The following is a 22,040-nucleotide window of genomic DNA, read 5'->3' on the forward strand; positions in this document are numbered from 1 at the left end:
ATAAATAAGTTACAGCTGCTTAAAATCAGGTCTTGCAGAAAGTCTAATCTTTCAAAAATACATACTTCAAATACTGCAGGCTCCCCTTTGTCAAATAGGTAAGCCATAAGCCATGGTCTACTCCAGGGGCAATAGGGAAAGTTCTCTCTTTCCTTTAAATAGCAACACTGAAAGTCTGGGGAAAAACACCTGCAGACAACTGGTCACTGTTGTCACTAGTTGTTCCTGGGTGCTTCAGGAGAGAGACTGCTCTTATCAAGGGAAAAACAGCCAGAACCACCACTGACAGCAAGGGTTGATAAAAATCAATTTTTTAAAATTGGATTTAAAAAAAAATTAAATCAGATTTCAAAATTTTATTTAAACAACTAGTAAAAAAGAGCCTAGGTGAGAGATATCATCATGACTACTAATTATACAACTTCTAATTATATTCAATGAATATGTTAACAGAAGTTTATGGGTATGGGAGATAACCTGATCAGTCCTATTCTGCAGGTGGTATACGTGAAGTGCATGCTTGCGGTCTCTCTCGCTCTCAGCCTTGCCTCTCTCCAAATGTGAAGATAGAGGTCAATGAATAGAGAATTTGGGAAGATGGGGTAGTTATGGAGAAGACCACTTAAGTGGTAATCCAGTTCTTAACAGCAGAAGCCTCTTCTGCAGGTGTAGAGAGAATGTTTTCTTCCTTTGGACTAATTCATTCTAAATTGAGAAATAAGTTGGGAACTGAAAAAGCAGGAAAGCTTGTATTTCTTTTCCAGACAATGAACAAAGAAGACAAAGGTGAAGAAGACTGAGTTAACTGTATCACTCAAAATTTTAAATTTCTCATGCTGACTTGGATGAAATTGCCTAAATTTTATTTTTTAAAGAACTTTGTATTTATCTAAAAAGTGAAATAACCATTCAAAAATCATGTGCATGTTTTGTTACTGTTGTTTGTTGAAGAAGAAAATTATTATTATTTAATCATCATCATCATCATCATCATAGAACAGTTGAAGCTGGTTCACCTCCCGAATGACTTCACAAGTTCATTCTGCTTTAGTACTAAAATGACCAAATTATCAACCCATTTTTGATGAAAATTAATTTGAAAACAATTCAGAAAAAATGATTTATGTATAGCTACCTTCTAATGAAACCTACATCTCTGAATATGTATTAAAGTTATATTAAACCATAATGTACTTCTACTAAGAAATGATTAAATAGAATCTCGCTCACTAGTGATTTAAAGTGATTTAAATCATTAAAATTGAGTCCTTCAGAGAAGCGATTTAAACAATTTAAATAAATTTGATTTAAATAAAATCAACCCTGCTGACATCAGCCATAAATTTAAGAACAGCACCACCTTTAAGAACTTGTGCTAGAGCTTGCTTTTCCCTCCTCCCTAACCATTCCTGTTTCCCCCACTTTTCTTTTAAAGTTCTAAGCCAGAGGGCAGAAACTGTCTTATAACTAATTTTTGAAAGCTGCTCTGAGATCCTTTTTGGGTATGGGGCATACCCAATAAATAAATAAAAAACTAAGCAGAATATTGTCACATTCCCTTGCTGAGTATATAAAAGACAGTAACTGTATATAGGGCCCAGAATGTTAGTGATTGGGAGTAAACATATAATATGAATTGTGGATAGGACCAAACATCTGAAGCAGTGGGAACAAGCTTATAATAGCTCACCAAAAGAGAAGTATGAAAAGTAGTTTTCTAGATTTATTCCTTTTCCTTCTGCTGGGCTATGAAAGTGGAATATACATATGACAATCTTGGAGTACTTGTTGGATGATGAACTGAGGACTTCAAATGGGATAGGAGAGTTCAAGAGACATCCATTTAGGATTGATATAGTTTGAATTGTTTTCTATAATTGTGAGAGTGACCATTAGGCCTTGAATTCATAGCCAAGGGTAATATATCAGGTACACAGTTCTGATTCTCAGTCATCTCCACAGCATGTTGTCCAAAGAAATTCTTTGCCTTAAAATTGCTGCTAACAATATTTTCGTAACATAGATTGCCAGGATAAGACTCAAGCTCTAACAATGCCCACTTTATTTTAAAACATTAAAATGTCCATTACACCTTAATGTAGACTATACAATATCTGACTTTTAATTTAAAAACCAGATACACAAGAGAAAAAAAGTATTTCTACAATTATGTTTTTGCTTTTAACAACATGAAATGAGGTACAAACCAGTAATTAAAATTACATTAACAGTATCAACTGTTTGGCTTTGTGCCCAGAAAGCCTGAAAGTTCAGAGTTAAAACAATGCATTGCCAGATGACTTACTTTCCTAACCTATATCAGCTTGTACTAGTTTGGCACAACATGACCATTAAGAATTGAAGACTAACCGTCAAACAAGTTTGTATTACTTAGATTTTTAACATTTACCAGAAAAAGGTTTGTGTGACAGATTTTTTTTTTTAAAAAGTGACTTCGTAACAGGGAGGAAAACTGAAAGCCACACCTTTTTAGCCTCCACATTTCTTCTTTTGTTGAAAGTGCAAGGAGAAGCCATCCGGAAGGAAGAAAGATTACGGCTATCTATAAACTGTTTGACAGAGACAGAAATGCTGATAATGTTTGGGCTGTGTCTGTATTTTTTGGCTGCTTGCATCTGCAGAGGGTTGAAGTAAAGCAGAAACCCTTGATGTGTTTGTCTAAAGTAGTAGTAGTGTGATCCCAGGCAGAGAGAGTTCAACTGAAGTTCAGGGCAGATGTTGCCAGTAGTTTATACTGCAGGAAAGTAAAATTGCTTCCGGATTCGCCTTTTCCTCCAAAATTTCTTCCACCCCCATTGAAATCTCAAAGAGTAACTATGTCTGTAGGGAAGCAATCTTTGAGCAAGATACCACGATTGCGATGACAATCCAACTCCTCGATAAATCCATACCAATAGATAACAAGTCCAGGACCAAATCTACAGTAAAAACAAAAGACCAGACATAAATACTACATAATCACAACAGGAAGATGAATATGTCAACATGTGAGGCTCTGAATAATTCATGTTAATTTGTGGGCCCAAGTAATGAAAACTTGGCAAAACACTTTACAGATATTTAGCTATTTAAGACAAAACACATTTAAATATTTATAATTATTTTATTTATTTTATAATTAATTATTTTATGGTAAAATATATATTATTTTATTGCATAATAATTAATAAGCCAGTAAGAATCTTTGACTGTACATTGTATAATATTTAGAGGAGGCTCTGTATTACTTTGTTTTCCTTTTGTCTCAGACCTGATATATGAGGATTAAAAAAGAAGGGTGAGAAGAAGTTGTAGCGGGCCAAAGATTTCAGTATTGTACAGGTAGTGATTACTATTATTTGTAATATAATCTCTACAGTGGGGAATTATACAAGAAACTATCAAGACAAAACATAGTTTACTACACATTATTTATTCTAAAAGTTTCCAGACAATGCCTTAGAAATTCTTCAAATATTATGAAGACTAACTGATCCCCACTAGGCAATCTCAGGAAGTAGCCCCATGGCCTATTTTATCCATCAGGAAGTTCAGACCCTCAGGCTGGGTTCATAAAGAAGTAATCACTATCAATCATTGTGTATAGTGATATGTTTTGCACATCAGTTTCACATTTTTCCTACTGAGAGCACTTAATTAAAGGGAAGCACTACTTTTGGTATAGTGTTGCAAGAGTTTTACAGTGAAATCATAAATTATGAATGTTAGGTTTGTAAAAGGATGTCTAAAAACAGAACAGCCTTCTATAGTCTAATGTTACGGCAGGCTGTACCGCACGAGGCCAAAAAGCTCTTTCTTTCTGTGATTTATTGTATAGCATACTGAACTTGCCAAAAACAACAGTACAGGATGAGCTGTTCAGAGACCGTATGTACAAGTTCAATGGAATGTCATGTAATGGTTCGCATACAGGTCTGTATTCACACCAACATGGTAGTCAGCTTTTGTTGAGGGAATGGGAATGTCTCAAGGGAGCCATAACACTTTAAATGCCCACAAAGTCAATAATACACAGGCTTTTTTTAAAAAAAGTGGGCATAACCAAGCTCTCTTCATTAAAATGGCTCTTTCCAACACTAAAATGGAAACATGTTTTCACAGATGTCTAATGAATAAGGAACAAAAGGGACTAAAAATATAGTGGATCTCTTTCACCATTTTGATTGGACAGAGGACCTCTCTTATATTCAAATGTGTAATTTTGCCACTTATGGTTTTAGTCAGAGTGTTAGACTAGGACCTAGGAAACCAAGGTTCAAATCCCCACTCTGGCATGAAGCCCACTGGGTGACCTTGGTCCAGTGACTATCTCTCAGCCTAACCTACCTCACATGGTTGTTGTGAGGATAAAATGGAGAAAAGGAGAAATGACACTACTTTGAGCTCCTTTGAGGAAAGGTGGGATATAAATTGAAATAAATAAATAGCTGCCACGATCCTATGTGTTCATTGGAGCTGTTGCTGTGCACAGCTTAGATACATTTTTCATTTCAAAATCTCAGGTGTTTTAGAATGAAAGTTGCTACATAGAGACTACTATTGTAGATTCAGCTGTGTTAAATAATTTTTTATAATTATTAATTAGCAGGAAGGCTAGATTACAGCTGTCTTCAAGCAATCTGAGTTAGGGAGAAGTGAAGCGGCTGTATTTGGGTGGGTTACTACTGTGATTGTAGTTGGAATGTAACAGTGATAGAATGTTGGAATTTAACATTCATGCTAGCGTCCTGTTATTTATGCAATGGATAAATTTTTTATCATCTAGCAGAAATGGATGAGTATGCATTTGGGTGCAAAAGGCTACACCAGGGGTAGGGAATGTCCACCCTGCGGGCCAATCTTGGCCCACCAGGGGGTCCAGTTTGGCCCACAAGTCTGTTTCCCCAAAATCACACCTAGCTGTCAATCAGTTGACATCACCAGGTAGGGGGCGGGGCTCAATAATGCATTGGCTGCTTCTGCCAGTTCCCTACAGGGCATCTACAGTGAAGTTGCTACACTTATATAACAACCCTTGTCTAAATGGATGGGATATCTTGGGTCATTCACAGTTCATGGCATTGCTCTACTGCAGTGTTTCCCAAAGTGTGGTACGCGTACCCTTGGTGGTACGTGAAAGGGTTTCAAGGGGTACGCGGCCAAATTTTTTTTTTGTACTTTAGCATTGAGTTTTAGCAGCAAAAAACGTGTGCATGTGTTCTTTTAAGAGAAAATACAGTTCTTGTGATTTCTCCAGTTTCTCACACAATCATGTGAGGGAAGATCAATACAATAACAGTGGTTTATCCCGATGTTATTCAACGCGTAGTCTCTTTCGCTCTCAATGCATTCCTTGTTTTTTCGTGCACCCCTCCAGTTTCTCATAAGACTCGGAATCCCTAGCAATGGCTTTGGCCACCAAAAAACGCTTCTACAAACAGACAGATGGCGCCACAAAGATATTTATGCGTATGCTCGACTACAAAAATGTTCACACCGGGAAGCTGGGTTTTTTCCTCTATGTTCAGCCCTGCAGCGGACATCTCGCCAGCCATTTCCCTCTTGGGGAATCTCCCGCTCTTCGGCTGCAGAGCGGTTTTTCCCCCCATCCTGCCTGCTCATCAGCTGTGAATTTTAGGCGGGAGGTTTGAATCCCCTGCCTGCTCTTGGGCTGCATGCCTGAGTGGCTTCCAAGGCAGGATGGGGAAAAAACCGCTCTGCAGCCAAAGAGCAGGAGATTCAAACCTCCAGCCCAGGCAAGCGCTGCCTCTGTAAACCCACTGCATGCTGCATGATTTTCGGCTGGAGTTTCTGGTTTTGGGGGGTTACCTCCGGGTCTCCAGCTAACTTACCTTAATCTCCGGACTCTCAGCTTCAATTTAAAAAAACAACTAAGTTTCTAGGTCGTCTGGTTCCCGAGATATACACCAAAATGTCAGCCCCCCCGCGACTGTTTAATCTGTTTTTTAACCGATCTGTATAGCAGCTTTTAGCCAGAGCTTGGAAAAGTTATTTTAAACTACAGCTCCCATCAGCCCCAGCCAGCATGGCCACTGGATTGGGCTGATGGGAGATATAGTTCAAAAAAACAACTTTTCCAAGCTCTGGCCTCTAATCCCACCCTTTCAGGATTGTAGCCAATAAGGGGAGCCAGGCTTGTGATTTGTTGACCCAGGCAGTGCTTAGGCTTCATTACAACATCAAAATGGTGGTTTTGAGGTCTTCAGTTTGAGTAAGTAAGAATACAGTAATCTAAAGATTGTAGCAAATTATTGTTGAAAAGTAGTGTATTTTAATATAAAAAATTATTCTTTTTTATTTTATTAAGCCTCTTTATAATGAATCGCTGGCTAAAAAAGGGAAGTTTGAAACGTAAAAATGAAAACTATGAAGAAAATGCGAGCCCTACTGAAAACTATAACAAAAAATGTAGTGATGTACCTCCATCAGATGACATTAGTAAACGACGTGAACCATCTGTAAGTTCATTGAAAGAATCAACTGCAACGAAAATGAAAAAAGCCCGCAAATATTGTGAAGATTATCTTAAATTGGGATTTTCATGGAATGGTGATGAGGTGGAACCTGTTCCATTGTGTGTAATTTGTTATGAAACTCTCACAAATGAGAGTATGAAACCATCCAACCTCAAACGCCATTTCAAAAGTAAACATAAAGAATACCAGGACAAACCTATAGAATTCTTCGAAAATAGGCGCAAAGATCTTCAAAAATCTCAAAAAACAATGAACACTATGACTGGAGGTAGAAGTTTAAATGCTATGGAAGCTATTACTCTTTATTTCCAGAATGGTTTTTGTTTGTTTGAATAATAGTTATTTTAATTATTAGTATATGAATTATTTCTATATTTTTGAATATATATTTTTGTTATATAAATATTATTTCTATTATTAAAATGTTTATTACTTACTTTGTATTTATTTTTTTACAAACATTTCATATAAAATTATAGGAATTACAAATGTGTTATACCTTACCCCTCTCCCAATTATTTTTGTGAAAGTTGGGTATGCCGGTAAAATCAATGTCTCAAAAGGGGTATGTGCATGTTGAAAGTTTGGGAAACACTGCTCTACTGTAATGTGAAAAAACCCAGAGACTTATGAGTCGGAGGGGTTGCTATCCTAGGGGAACTGATTAAACAGCATAAAAGAGGCAATAGTACTGTAAGTTATGCATTGTTTCTATTACCTCCAGCAAGAAAGAGCAGGTCCGTAGTCTGGGGGTGCTCCTGGATCCATCTTTGTCGCTAGACGCCCAGGTGACCTCAGTGGCTAGGAGTGCCTTTTACCAGCTTTGGCTGGTAAGACAGCTGCTGCCGTTTCTGGACCGGGATAGCCTGACCACCGTTGTCCATGTGCTGGTATCCTCTAGGCTGGATTACTGTAATGCACTCTATGTGGGGCTGTGTGATGTTCCTATATTAATGTATATATGGTAAGTGTTGTTGTTTTAGAAGATACATGGTAAGTGGAGTGAAAGAGGGGAAGTGAATGGGCAGTAGAATGCGAGATGATTGGCTGAGTGTTTAAAATGGCTGAATGTATAAAAGGAAGAGTGAGAGTGGAATCTGGGGGGGAGAAGAGAAAGAGTGGATTGCTTGGTGGGGTTTGAGAGAGTTGTTTGCCAGGAGAGAGTGGAGAAGGAGGGAGGTGGAGTTCGGATTAGTATTGAGTAAAACCATATGCTTATGTGCCTTAAGAAGAAATCTTGTTAATCTTGTTAGCTTTGTTATCTGTAATAAATACTTAATTTGGTTTACCAAAGGCCTGATCCTTGGCTGGGGTTTCACAGACCAGAAGGGAGGGTAAGGTAATGACCAAGGCTGAAGGGGAACTGTAACAAATGGTGGCAGCGGTGAAGAGAATAACAATACCAGTATTCAGAGTCTCTGGGAATACTAGTATTGGGACATTACTGGTGGTTGCCTAGCAGGGGGATCTGTTGAGATCTGTGCTAGAGCGGATAGGTAAACCATAAGAGAGTGAGGTCCGGACTGGTGGAGTCCCTGGTGGTGCCTAGAGACAGGCAGTAACCACGAGCAGGTAGGAACCTGACAGGGAGAGCCAGGGAAGGACGCATCACATGTGGTGTCAGTAGCAGTGGGATACGAACAAAGGAGACTACGTCACAGGTGTTGGCTGTAGCGGTGGTACGAATACTAGAGAATCCCTAACAGTGGTGTGGCAAACAGAAATAACAAAACAAGATTACTTGTGAGAGTGACTGGCAAAGAGTGTGTGGCAAAGAGTGAGTGAACTCAAACACCATGGCTGAATATATAAAAATGAAAAGAGAGGAGCTGGTGGAGAAGTGCATAACATTCAATTTACCTCACGAGGGTAAAGGGGTAGATGAATTGAGGGTAGCACTTATAGGATTTGCAACTGCCCAGCAAAAACAACCTGTCAGGGAAGAGACCCCAGAAGGATATTTAAGCAATCCCGCTTATATAGAGTACTTGAGAGAGAAGTTAAGATGGGAGGCTGAGGAAAAAGACAAGCAGAGGGAGTTGGAAGCTGAGAGATTGAGGATGGAAGGTGCAGAGAAGGAAAAACAGAGGGAGTTGGAATTTGAGAGAATGAGAGTGGATGCGGAATTACAGGCAGAAAAGTTAAAATTTGAAAGAGAGAAGTTTCATTCTGATGAAACAAGAAAGGACAGAGATGGAGCAAAAATAAAAATTACTCCAAAGGACTTTGCTGTTAATGAGCCTGGTCAAGATCCTCAAATTTACCTCAGCACCTTTGAAAAAGCAGCTCAGTTGTGGGGGCTACCTGAAGATAAATACATGCAGTATTTATCAAACCTGATTAAAGGGGAATTGGCTGAGGTATACCAATATTTCCCCTCAGACAGGCCCGTCACCTATGCTGAATTCAAAGAAGCAGTGTTTAAAAGATTCAGACTGGGGCCTGATTATTTTAGAAAGCTTTTCAGAAACTGCCAGATACAGACAGGGAGGTCTTTTGTGGAACTGGGAGCAAAGTTGATGGATATATTTGGAAAGTGGATGAGTAGTGCCAAAGCTCAGTCAGTGGAAGAGGTGAAAAGCCTCATGATACTGGATCAATTATACCATCAGTTACCACCAGAAATAAGGCTCCTGGTCAAAGACCGTTCCCCTACATCTGTGCAGGAGGCCGCAGAGATGGAGGATCACTTCGCCTCCAATAGAACTGTCTGGGTGGGGAAAACATCAAGAGAGTTTAAACCCAGACCATATAGTGCTGGCAGAAGGGATGTGGTACCACAGCGAGTGAGTCCTCCATTAAAATCTGAAGGGCACAGGACACCCCACAGTGGATCTGTGTACCCTAAAAGTGAGGAGAAATTATGCTACAAATGTGGTAGACCGGGGCACCTACGTTTTCAATGTGAGGTTGCCAACCCCAGTAGTAATCCTGCTCAGACAAGGGCAATGAAAACAGAGCCCAAGGCTTTAGAAACAGCGAAAAAGGTTCAGTTTTGCCAGATAAACTGGACAGAAGTAACAGACCTTGATTCAAGTCTGAGAGAGGAAGTGAGTGTACAAGGGGCAACTTATTGGGCATTGCTTGACACTGGTGCCACTCAGACGTTACTGAGGCCAGATTTAATAAAATCTGAAGAAATATTACCTCAGGAAACAGTGACTATCCAAGGAGTGAGGGGTCAACCAGAGAGTTTGCCTGTAGCCCTAGTGGATATGACTTGGAGAGGCCGAGAGGGCCGATATAAAGTAGGCATTAATGCCCAGCAACAAGAACCAGTAATACTGGGAAGGGATGTAATGGGCGCCCAAGGAAAGATCTATGTAATGACCAGACAGCAAATTGGCAGAGAAACAGAAGCCATATTAAGGGGGGCTGAAACAAACAGGGTGGAATCTGTTAACCAGCCTCAGGTCACCATAGCAACCACTAGCAGGCCTGCTGAAGAAGACAAACTGTATCAAGTGGTCTCTGGGGAAGAAGCAGATCAATTCAGGGAAGAGCTGCATAAAGATATAAGTTTGAAGCAGATAAAGGAACAAGCCCTGACCCAACAGATTCCTTTCACTGACAAACTGAGGAATCAAGTTGTGTGTGAGAATGGGATTTTATATCGACTGTGGATGCCTGCTGAGAGAAAGGATGAATGTGAACCCGTGAAACAAATGATGGAAGTGGTGAAAGAGAATTTGAGTCAAGCTCAGCAGAAGCAAAGTTACTGGTATGACAGAACAGCCAGAGAACGTGTGTATGATGTGGGAGATATGGTTATGGCGTTCATACCCAGGAAACATGACAAATTACAGGCTAACTGGGAAGGACCATATACCATCAGAGAAAGGCTTGACACAGTGACGTATGTAATCACCACAGACCAATTAAACAAAAGCAAAGTGGTTCATGTAAATATGTTGAAGCCTTACCATACCAGGGATGCACAGGTGTTGCAAGTTACCTTATTCCCTGAGGGAAGTGGGCCTGAACTTCCAGATTTGGTACAGGAAAGCAAAGACAAAGGAGGGGTAGATCAAGTGGAATGGTCAGAGGAGGTGAAGGAGGAAGTAAAAGAGGAGATTCTGAGAGTTTTGAAAACCTATAGGAATCTCTTTAGCAACAAACCTGGCTGAACCAGTATAGTTATACATTCCATTGATACTGGAGATCATGCCCCAATCAGATCTGTTCCGTACCGTGTGAATGGGAAAGTTTTGAATGAGATCAAAAAGGAGGTGGAAGATATGCTGGAATTAGGAGTGATCAGGGAATCCATCAGTCCCTGGGCCTCAAGTATTGTCCTGGTTCCGAAAAAAGATGGAACAACCAGGTTTTGCATTGATTATCGGCTAATCAATAAAATTACTGTCCCAGATGCGTATCCTATGCCTAGGGTAGACGCAATGTTAGAGTTATTGGGGGCAGCAACCATTATCTCTACACTAGATCTCTGTAAAGGATTTTGGCAAATGGAACTAGACGAGCAATCCAGAGCCAAAACTGCCTTCAGTACACCAGATGGGTTATATGATTTGTGACCTTACCCATGGGACTAAGGAACTCACCAAGTTCATTTCAGAGGCTAATCAATACTGTGTTGCGAGGCATGTCAGATTTTGCAGTGGCCTATATCGATGACGTGGCCATTTTTAGCAAGTCGGTGCCTGAGCATGTCCAACACCTGACAACAGTATTGGAGGCCTTAAGAAAAGCAGGCCTCACAATAAAAGCTAAGAAATGCCAGTTTGGACTAAAGGAAGTAGTCTATTTAGGACATAAGGTGGGGAGTGGGAAAATCACCCCCTTATGGAGCAAGGTGGAGGCAATACAAGCGTGGCCGATCCCCTTAACCAAAAAACAAGTAAGGGCATTTCTGGGTGTGGCTGGATTTTATAGGAAGTTTGTGAGAAATTTTGGGGAAATAGCAACCCCCTTGCATGAATTAACAAAGAAGTGTTCTGAGCGTGTGGTATGGACGGATGAACGTCAGAAGGCTTTTGATCTGCTGAAGCAAGCCTTGTGCCAAGGACCCATATTAATAGCACCAGACTATGAGAAACCATTCATTGTGGCTACAGATGCGTCGGACCTGGCGCTGGGAGTCGTCTTGCTACAGGAGAGAGAAGGCACCAGACATCCAGTGGCGTACCTGAGTCGCAAGCTGACGCCGAGGGAGAAAAACTATTCGTCGGTCCAGAAGGAGTGCCTAGCGGTCGTGTGGGGACTGAACAAGTTGCGCCCATACGTGTGGGGACGAAGATTCACAGTGACTATGGATCATCGGGCCTTGTTATGGTTGCAGACTATGAAAAACCATAACACTATGCTGCAGAGGTGGTCCTGGACCCTACAGGACTATCAAGTGGACTTCCAGTTCATCAAAGGCAAGGACAATGTACTGGCCGATGGACTTTCCAGGCAAGTGGCTGGGACTGCAGTGACGTGACCAGACAGAGGAACAAAGAAAGACATTTTCCCCATAGAGACTTTTATTTGTTAACGCGACGTATAAATCCTGGAACAGGAATAATACTCTGCTGTTGTTTAAGGGGGGGGGGAATGTGATGTTCCTATATTAATGTATATATGGTAAGTGTTGTTGTTTTAGAAGATACATGGTAAGTGGAGTGAAAGAGGGGGAGTGAATGGGCAGTAGAATGCGAGATGATTGGCTGAGTGTTTAAAATGGCTGAATGTATAAAAGGAAGAGTGAGAGTGGAATCTGGGGGGGAGAAGAGAAAGAGTGGATTGCTTGGTGGGGTTTGAGAGAGTTGTTTGCCAGGAGAGAGTGGAGAAGGAGGGAGGTGGAGTTCGGATTAGTATTGAGTAAAACCATATGCTTATGTGCCTTAAGAAGAAATCTTGTTAATCTTGTTAGCTTTGTTATCTGTAATAAATACTTAATTTGGTTTACCAAAGGCCTGATCCTTGGCTGGGGTTTCACAGACCAGAAGGGAGGGTAAGGTAATGACCAAGGCTGAAGGGGAACTGTAACAAATGGTGGCAGCGGTGAAGAGAATAACAATACCAGTATTCAGAGTCTCTGGGAATACTAGTATTGGGACGTTACTGGTGGTTGCCTAGCAGGGGGATCTGTTGAGATCTGTGCTAGAGCGGATAGGTAAACCATAAGAGAGTGCGGTCCGGACTGGTGGAGTCCCTGGTGGTGCCTAGAGACAGGCAGTAACCACGAGCAGGTAGGAACCTGACAGGGAGAGCCAGGGAAGGACGCATCACAGGCTGCCCTTGAGGTTGGTTTGGAAGCTGCAGCTGGTGCAAAATGCGGTGGCAAGACTGCTCACTGGGGCAGGGTATCACCAACATGTCACCCGCTGCTGAAAGAATTGCAATGGCTGCCCATTTGCTACCAGGCCAAGTTGAAGGTTCTAGTTTTGGTGTACAAAGCCCTATACAGCTTGGGACCAGGATACCTGAAAGACCGTCTTATCCCTTATATACCCAGTCGATCACTGCGCTCTGCAGGTGAGGGCCTCCTGCAGATACCATCTTATCAGGAGGTCCGTTCTGCACAACATAGGAAATGGACCTTTAGTGTGGCGGCACCTACCCTGTGGAATTCCCTCCTCTTAAATATTAGGCAGGCGCCATCTCTGTTATCTTTTCGGTGCCTATTGAAGACCTTCCTCTTTCAACAAGCCTTTTAAGTTGAGACCTTATCCCAGTCTGCGTATGTGTTGGAATTGTTTTTAAACCTTTTTAAAAAAACAATTTAAAAAAACTTTTCTTTTAAGATGTCTTCAACGTTTTAAAAAATGTTTTTAAAGTTGTTTGTTTTAATGTATTTTAAAGTCTGTTTTTATGATGTTTTAAAGTGTTTTTAGTGCTTTTGTTTGCCACCCTGGGCTCCTGCTGGGAGGAAGGGTGGGATATTAAATAAATAAATAAACACATACATAAATAAAAAGCAGTCATGCCCTGCCCTAATCTGGTCCTGCCTTTAAAAAAAATGAATTGAACTAGTTATCTAAGTTGAACTCATTGCTATGGATCATAAAAGGGCACTATTCTCTTTGAAAGACTTAGAAAGGGCATCATCTATAGTACCATCTGGAGTAAGAGCAACATGAAGCCCAGGGCTCTGGGGAAAAGAGACATATGAAATTCGCTATATGGGAGGTGCACACTAGCCTTCCATTCTGGGTAAAGGCTGGTACACTTGTTGATCTATACACAGCTGCAAAGGGAGAGAAAGGGATTCAATGAGCCTTTTACCAGTAACCTCAGATTGGAACAGTGGCACTCATGGGTGATGATGGTGGATGTCTGTGGACTGAATCCATACTATGTAAGTACATTCTTAATCTCTCTCTCTCTCTTATCCTTCAGAACCTGGAATATTTTACTATAGAATTTGCAGACTGCAGTGCTTTGGTGGAGAGAAACCAATACTAGTAAGTAATTTCTGTTCCCTAAAAGAAACTAATGCTTCTGCTTACTACTGTATATGGAATTACAATTTTTAAAATTTATATATTTCTGAACCTACTTACCTGCAGACTAATTTTCAGTCGTTCCAGTGATAAATTTTTTAAAACACGTTGCCTGGCTCAGGATGATTAATAGGGTGATTTACTTGGTTTATTAATGGACAAGTTCTTATTGGCTTGGTTTAGCCATAACAAAAAAAGGGTTGTCATTATAACAAATCTGGATGAGCCTCAAGCTGGTATGCTCCTCTGTGTGCATCAGAGAAGGAGATAGGAAGTTTCCGCTTTTATCTAATCACAGTTCTTATGTATGAACTCTGGAAACTGTGTTTTTTTAGAACTGTATTTAGTTAACAACAATAGCGGAACAATTTAGTTAACAACAATAGAGGAAGGCAATGGTAAACCACTTCTGAATACCGCTTACCACGAAAACCCTATTCATAGGGTCACCATAAGTTGGAATCGACTTGGTGGCAGTCCATTTCCACTTTCCATTTTTAGTTAACAAACCAGATAATCAAACTACAGTTTAATTCTGATTTGTTTTAACAAACCATAGTCAGAACAATGAGTTCAAGAGTAATGAGGTACTGTGGTTAATTTGGAGAGTGAAAGCTTTTAAACTCCTCCTCTCATGCAAAAAGGGGGTGGCAAGAAGTGTGAAAGCTTGAGGCATGTATAGGTCCTCTGTTGCAACTACAAACCATGGCTTGTAATAATGTTTCAACTGAGTCACTGAGTCAACTAGATGCCTGTCTTTTTATGGCTTAGACATTATTCCCTCAGTGATGGACAGGATGTATCTCTTCATAATACTGAGGTATACTTTTAAAACTATGTCTGTATACATCAAAGGTACCATATGTGCAATAATAATACAGTCCCTATTTTAATTCCTTGTTCAGAAAGACTTAAGTGAAGTACTTAAAACCAAAATTAACTTGTTGGCACATTTAACATTTGGCACTGACTATCAGGAACTCCTGCTGCTAAGCACTAATTTCTCTCTCATTAGCTCGCAGAGTCGGAAAATCACAAACAATGCCAGTAGTTAATTATTGCTGCCTTAATTTGAAAAGCCATTTAACCTTTTTTTCCCTTTTGTGTCAATGGGAAGCAGTAAAGAGGTCAAAGATAGAAGCAAGAACCACCCTTTTAAATTTGAGACTCACCACCATTTTTCATAGATGCATAGATGTGATTTGTGAAGAACCATACTCAGAGCTCCAAATTATAGAGTACGTGCAGAAACTTATTTATAGATTAATTATACTGTTAAACAAATTGATGACCAACCTTCCTTTTGTGATCACTTTAAAGAAAGTTAGGGTTAGAGAGACCAAGAACTGAAAATGTTACAACCATTGCTCACTGTGATAAAATAAGAACATAAGAAGAGCCCTATTGGATTAGACCAAATACCCATCTAGCCCAGCATTTTGTTTTCACAGATGCCTCTGGGAAGTCCACAGGCAAGACAAAAATACATAGAAACAATCCTGGAAAGTCTTTAGAATCATATTTAGTGTCAAAACAAGAGTTTCCTGTCTGAAAAGAAATGGATATCATAGGCCATTATGCTGGAGTGAAGCAATTTCTTTTGAAAGTCCAAGTTCTAATCAGTCAAGAAGTCAACAATGTTGGAGAAAAGGCATTCTTCAGACTTGGTTTTCGTTATTATTAAATCGTCAAAAATCTCAGTTATTTGTGTAGTTTAGTTTGTACCTGATACTTCTCTATAAGTGCAAGGAACATGCCGCTTTCTCTTTAACTTCAGAAAATTTTAACTCCAGAAAAGAAGACCACCCACACTTAATGGACATATGTAACCACATAAAAGTGCACGTGTAGCACAGTATTAAAAAACCCCAGAAAATAGTATCATCAGACTAAAGTCTGGTTCACATATAACACTAAAACACTGTAGTGTTATGTGCATTCTGCCTTTCCTGATCATGAAGAAATCGGAAGCATCTGCTTTCATGTTCAGTGAACCATGTTTTATTGTTATGTCTGAACTGGAAACCATGGTTAATGTTAACTATGCTGTATCTAAATAAACCAGGATCATTAAACATGGTTTGAAGTTGGCTTGTTTTGATAAATCATAGTTAACATATAACCAGTTAGCTAAAAACAGAGGGCAGAGGCTTCTAGTATTTTCCTGGCAACCAGACTGGAGGAGGAGAGGGGAGGCAACCACAGGACCATGTACATAATGCTAAACTATGGTTTATTATTACATGTAAACTCAGTGGAATTACATCCTGGAAAGAAGAAAACCCACATTTTGTGTTTCAGAATTGCTAACATTGCTAAAATTCCCAGTTTGGATTTTCCCCATTTGGGGAAAAATTGTTTATAATGCCATATTTTAAAATTGTTGCAACTCATCCTGGGACCTCCTGGTGAAGGGTGGCTAATAAATGATGATGACAACCACCACCACCACCACACATTCCAGTAAGGGAGTGACAGTGTAGAGTTGATTTCAACTTCTAAGATAGTGCCCAGACAGATGCACCTTCTTTTATCACAACCTTGCATGTAGTTTTCCTTTTTTTGGGGGTAGTGGTGCTGATGATTACGAATACAGACCTCAACTGAAGTGGAAATATATAACATCTTGTAACCATTGGTCAAATCTATTCCCAACTACCTTAAATTATTTGTCAAAGTCAAATACTATATACATCTTAAAATGATAACATAAATCTTACATTTTTATTATATTTAAGAATATCTTCATGTAATCCCCATTGGAAGATTTGTAGTGCCACATCTCTATCTAGGATTTGCATGAATTCAGGATGGGGTAGGAGAGCAAAAGAAAAGGCAGGCTGCACAACAGCGGTGGCCGTAGCATGAGAGTGAGAAGGGAGGGATGATGACAGAGGATAAGTGGCAGAGAGGACAAGACAGTTCTGAATAGATTGGGAAGGAAGGATCATTGAGGGTTTTTTAAAAGTTATAACAAGGAGAAATAGCAGAGATGGGTACAACACAGAAGCTAGCACAACAGAGCATTTCCCAACTCCCTTCTTAATGTACTCAAACCTTTGCCATTGTTTTAAACCACAATTTTTTCTGTGTCTCAATCCCTGCTTCACTCAAACCCCTGCCATTATTTAAAACCACAATTTTTCTGTCTCTCAATCCCTGCTTCACTCAAACCTCTGCTGCTGTTTCAAGCAACCACTTTTTTTTCCATTTTAGTGTCCCCCCTTTCTTGCTGTACTCAAATCTCTCCCTCTTCTATTCCTCAGCTGCCTCATGTAAGAGAGATAAAGGATGTGGAGCCCTCAAATATTCCATAGTGCCTTCACACAATGTATTTCACTCCTGGTGCTATTTGTTGTTTTCAACATGAAATTCCAGATTCAATGTAGTAATTTAGAAAGGTATTTTATTAACAAACACCCATATATGTACAACATCCATCAACTGAACGAGACCTTCTCTAACTGTTCAAACTTACCCTTAAGATACTATTCATCTTAAAGGTACAATAACATGTATCATCACAGTGTGTGTGTGCAAAGGAAACTGCAGAACAGGAGGGAGGAGGAGTCATGAAAATGGGGGTGGTCTCTGTGCAAGGGGGAGTTGAGAAAAGAAGGGGAAGCGGTATGGAAAGGGGGTAAAGGTGAAAATAAGGTGTGAAAAAGAGGCTTCAGAATAGGAGGAAGGAGGAGACATTAAAATGGGGGTGGTCTGTGTGAATGGGAGAGATGAGAAAAGGTAGGAGGAGGGAAGAAAAAGGGGAAAGGTGAAAACAGGGCTGCAAAGGGGGGTTGCACAAAGGAGGGAGTAGGAGGCATGGGAATGGTGTAAAGATGAAAGTGGGGATACGAAGGGCTGCAGAAAAGGAGGCAATAGTGGCTTCATAAATGTGAAGAAGGTAAAAAAGTGCTTTGTAGTTTTTATTTATTTATTTATTAGTCGCCCATCTAGCTGGCAATCCAGCCACTTTGGGCAACATACAAAATTAAAACATATAGTTACATTAAAATATTAAAATCTCAACCAATAATAAAACCTAACCTACCCCAAAAGCCTGTTTGAAGAGCCAGGTCTTCAAGGCCCGGCGAAAGCTCATCATAGAGAGGACATGGCGGAGATCATCTGGGAGGGATGCAATGTGTGGGAGGAGGAAGATGCAGGAGGTGGGTGGTCTATGTGCAATGGGAAGTTGCACAGTAGGAGGGGGAGGAGGAGTATGAACATGGGGTGAAGGTGAAAATGGGTGGAAAGCGGTGCTCCAGAATAGAAGTGGTTTCAGAAATGGGATTGGGAAGGTGAAAAGGGAGCACAGTAGTTGCATTGGGAGGGAAGGAGCTCTAGGGGGTTAATGGCGGGAATGGTGGTGGGGAGTTGGCGAGTGGAGTAAACAAGGGCACAGACCCTAGTAATTTTATATATTTGTACAATATATATACACAACGTGAGCAAGACGAAAAATACTTTGGGACAAACAGGAAACATGGCCAGATGGAGTCCACTTGCTTTTGTAAGCCCACTACAGTAATTAATTTTATTTTCCTATCACATTATTTAAAAATGCATTCCCCCATCTAGATATAATTGTGCATAACTGTTGAACTGATAGTCTGCAACAGCGGGCAGGGATCAATATTCACATCCACCTTCAAAGATAAATTTTAACACACATCCCTATCCAGACGTTGCAGTGCAGACAATGGGGATTACATTGGATTGGATCCAGCAAGTCAGTCTGCATATGTGCATCTCCCTTACTGAAACTGAGTTATCATTCTTTGCTCATGTTCCAAGGGGAGTTCCTCTCTTGCTCACAACTTTTTTTTAGCATTTATGGTTGGTGAACATTTTCTTGACTTTTACTGCTGTTATCTGTCATGAGGCCTCTTTAGTCCCAATGTCACACTGAAATCAGCAGGACCAAGTGCTTTACTGTACTTTGCCCAATACTTTTCATGGCTGCTTTTGGTTAGTATTAAAATGGGTGTGTTTATGCCATGGTTCTTAGTGGTCCAGGCCCTCCTGAGTATTTCAGCTTTCATTTAAAAAAGTAGGTTTCTAGTCTTTATGATTGCAAAGATGTGCTTGAAAGTGTGGGCACTAGGTACAAGTGAAATATCAGAAGCCAGATTAGGTGCAAGGCACACTACATTAAGGGCAATATCTAAAAAAGTGGACACAGTAAGAGCATAATCACAACCCCCATGTTGAAGGCTTTTTTTTTAGGATAGCAAGTGTATTTTGACTTGCCAGCTTCTGCTGCCCAAGAAGTGCGCTGGTGGAGTGGAGGCCCTCCACTGCAGCAGAGGCCAGGTCTGCCTTCGTGGGATGAAAACTGCCACCAGTGGGAAGTCCCAAAATAGGGTGTTTCGGTGTGGAGCACCAAAGACTGTAGATCTGATGAACTGAAATCTCCATGCATCCCCTAGCTGTTCCAGACTGAAACTGGTGCAAAGAAACTGGTGCAAAGAAATAAGAGAGGAAAATCTCTCCCATCTTCTACCCTGGCTAGTGAGAGTGGTGGGGCTTGGGATGTGGCACACAAACCACCACTCCATTCTGCCCCATTGCTCCCTGACCAGGCCTAGCATTGCTCTGCCCAGCTATAATGTGTGGTAAAGGAGTAAATCATAAAGAAGCATGAAAATGCAGTTTAAAAACCCAATATGAATATTTAATGTGATGGATGTGATGCTTCCCATCTTCAACTACAAATCCACATACATGCTATGAATCACCTGAATGGAGCTCACGGGCCACTGTTTGGGAACTCCTGCATTAGATAATGTTAATAATCCTGGCATTTTCATTTATTTCTTTGGAGAGAATATAAGGTTCAAAGGTGTTCAGTGCACTCCCAACAGAGGGCCAGATGTTCTGCTTCTGTAAAGCACTCTTGTTCCATTGATATCTCTACAGGTATGTGAAATTACCCTAAAGTCCTATGTTTTGTGTCTAAGCTTTTATTTTTGTGACAAAGACATTGATTTATCCTGCCCAATATTTAGAATTTTCTGTGTGGTTTCTAAAAAGAACCAAGACTGGTCCAAAGTATATACATTTCTGCAACCGTAGCAGAATGTATGGTTATAAATAAATATGAATTTTCAAGAGTCAACTTGTGATACTTTCACATTAAAAGGGACATTTTTTGGACATTGTTGAAAGGTGACTATTTTTCATAATCTTTTTGTAATCTTGTAGTCTATTTCCTAAACCAATCATAGGCAGGCTATAACTCAAAAAGACATTACCTTCAAGGCATCACACAGATTTATACTTTTTTTGGCCAGGCTTTTCAAAATAGGGTAGGAGACCAGCGGGGTAGAGAAGAGTCACTAGAATTTTTATACTTAGTAAAGGAAAATAAGGGGTCATGTGTTTTGACTATAAATTTATTGACTAGCCTAATTCACAAGATGCTGTACATACTGTTTAATATTTTTTTTTAAAAAAGTTCAAGTACAGTTTCCAGAGAGCAATTTTTGTTATATTAATACACAAACTGGCTAAAATACAACTGACAGGAGATCAAGTAATTTATGGATTTCAGTGAGCAGAGATCTAACCATTACAGAAATAATTTAGCACATTGATATAACCAGATATCATCTAGAGTCCAAAATAACCATACAATCTGTTTTGCTTGCCTGAGGTTCCTTTGGAGTTGTTTTTCTTAAATTCCTTCCCCAACATGGCACATGGCAAATCACTTTGGAAAATGAGGGGACTTTCAAAATCAGTTTATGATACAGTTTGGTTGTGTTTAAAAAGTCAAAAATCCTATTGGACCACACTCTTGTATATCTGTGCCATCTGTGCACATGGCAGGGAGTTGCGCATAATCCTGGCCTCCCTGATACTTGCAGACATGTACCTGTGTTGTGAATTCATTAGATTTTGTGCATGTGTGTAAAATATTGTATATGTACATGTAAATGTGAAGTGGCCCAAATAATTGACCAACACATTTTATATTGTGATGGAATTTATTATCTGTTAAAGACAGATGTAATATTGAAAGGACCCAGAGAACATTCCTAAGTCGTGCTTCAAGCACCACCCTTCACAACTGAACCTTGTAGATCAGTGAATTGAACAGTAGTTGAAGCCTGTCAGGTCTTGCTCTTTTGCACTTAAACCCTTGCTTGCCTGGTACTACTGCGACTGTCTCCATCTGAAGTTGGGGAAACTTTGTAAAGTGCCCTGCTCTGCAGCTGGCTTGTGAAGGTATGTTCAAAGACCAGTGAGTGCAGAAGCCCTATTTTAACATTACATCTGCCTTCAGCTTTAATTGAGGATTTCTATTTTCAGATACTTAGTAGGTTTTGAGAAAGAAATATATAGATTCTACAAAAAGATATACAATGATATACCTGCTGAATGCACTTTAATTTGAACAAGCTGTTGCTTACACAAAAAGACATTATTTTTGTGGCAACTAATAGAGCATTAATAGATTGTAGCAATGCTGCTGGCCTTACTATAGCACAATATAATTGTGTAATGTATTTTAAAGCCTTCTACTATTTTGGTGGCTATTGGGAATTTTAAAAGATGTTTTCATGTCTGTAAACTCAAAACTGTATACTGAAAAAACTGACAGAACAGTGAATGAAAAACAAGAGCTCATATCGATTATAAATTCTGTTTAACCTTAAAATATTAAATGTATTTTAAATACATTAATCGTATTCAAAACTAAGAAACTAGCCTTTAAACATATAAAAGGCATCAACTGTCTATGGCTGCACAGGTGAGGGGGATACTCGATGGGGCCTTTTAAACTCCGTTCCCTATTAGTCCTTGATGAGGAATGTACACTGCTGGGAGCAAGGGCGGCCCATGACATTTTATTCCTGAAGCAAAGAACAAGGCAGTGCCCTTCTTGCTATCCAGGCATTTGAATCTTACTTCAATGGAACAGCTTCTTCTACTGCACCTGCGGGCACCAGTCTAGTTTAGGGGGATTAGGACAGGCCACATGGCATGAAGACCTTTGTCCTCCTTCTCATCATTGTTCACTGCATCTGCTGCCTGAGGCAGCTGCCTCACGTTGCTTAAAGGCAAAGTGGGCTCCTACTGGGAGAAAGGGTGG

General features: G+C 40.1%; 1 protein-coding gene across 10 annotated transcripts in view; it reads right to left on the reverse strand.

Moving 5' to 3' along the window:
* Positions 1–2,059: 2,059 nt before the first annotated feature.
* Positions 2,060–22,040, reverse strand: part of CDIN1 (CDAN1 interacting nuclease 1) — a 214,236-nt gene continuing 194,255 nt past the window's right edge. For 8 of the 10 annotated variants that reach the window (XM_061611513.1, XM_061611521.1, XM_061611514.1 and 5 more), the window contains one exon: positions 2,060–2,939. In XM_061611513.1, the coding sequence (XP_061467497.1) occupies positions 2,836–2,939 (104 nt within the window). In that variant the 3' untranslated portion in view covers positions 2,060–2,835. Of the gene's footprint in view, positions 2,940–6,441; positions 6,502–22,040 lie in introns of all 10 variants that reach the window. The other 2 variants (XR_009760709.1, XM_061611517.1) reach the window with 2 other exon arrangements.

The sequence above is a fragment of the Rhineura floridana genome, chromosome 2, assembly GCF_030035675.1.
Source record: "Rhineura floridana isolate rRhiFlo1 chromosome 2, rRhiFlo1.hap2, whole genome shotgun sequence".
Lineage (NCBI taxonomy): Eukaryota > Metazoa > Chordata > Lepidosauria > Squamata > Rhineuridae > Rhineura > Rhineura floridana.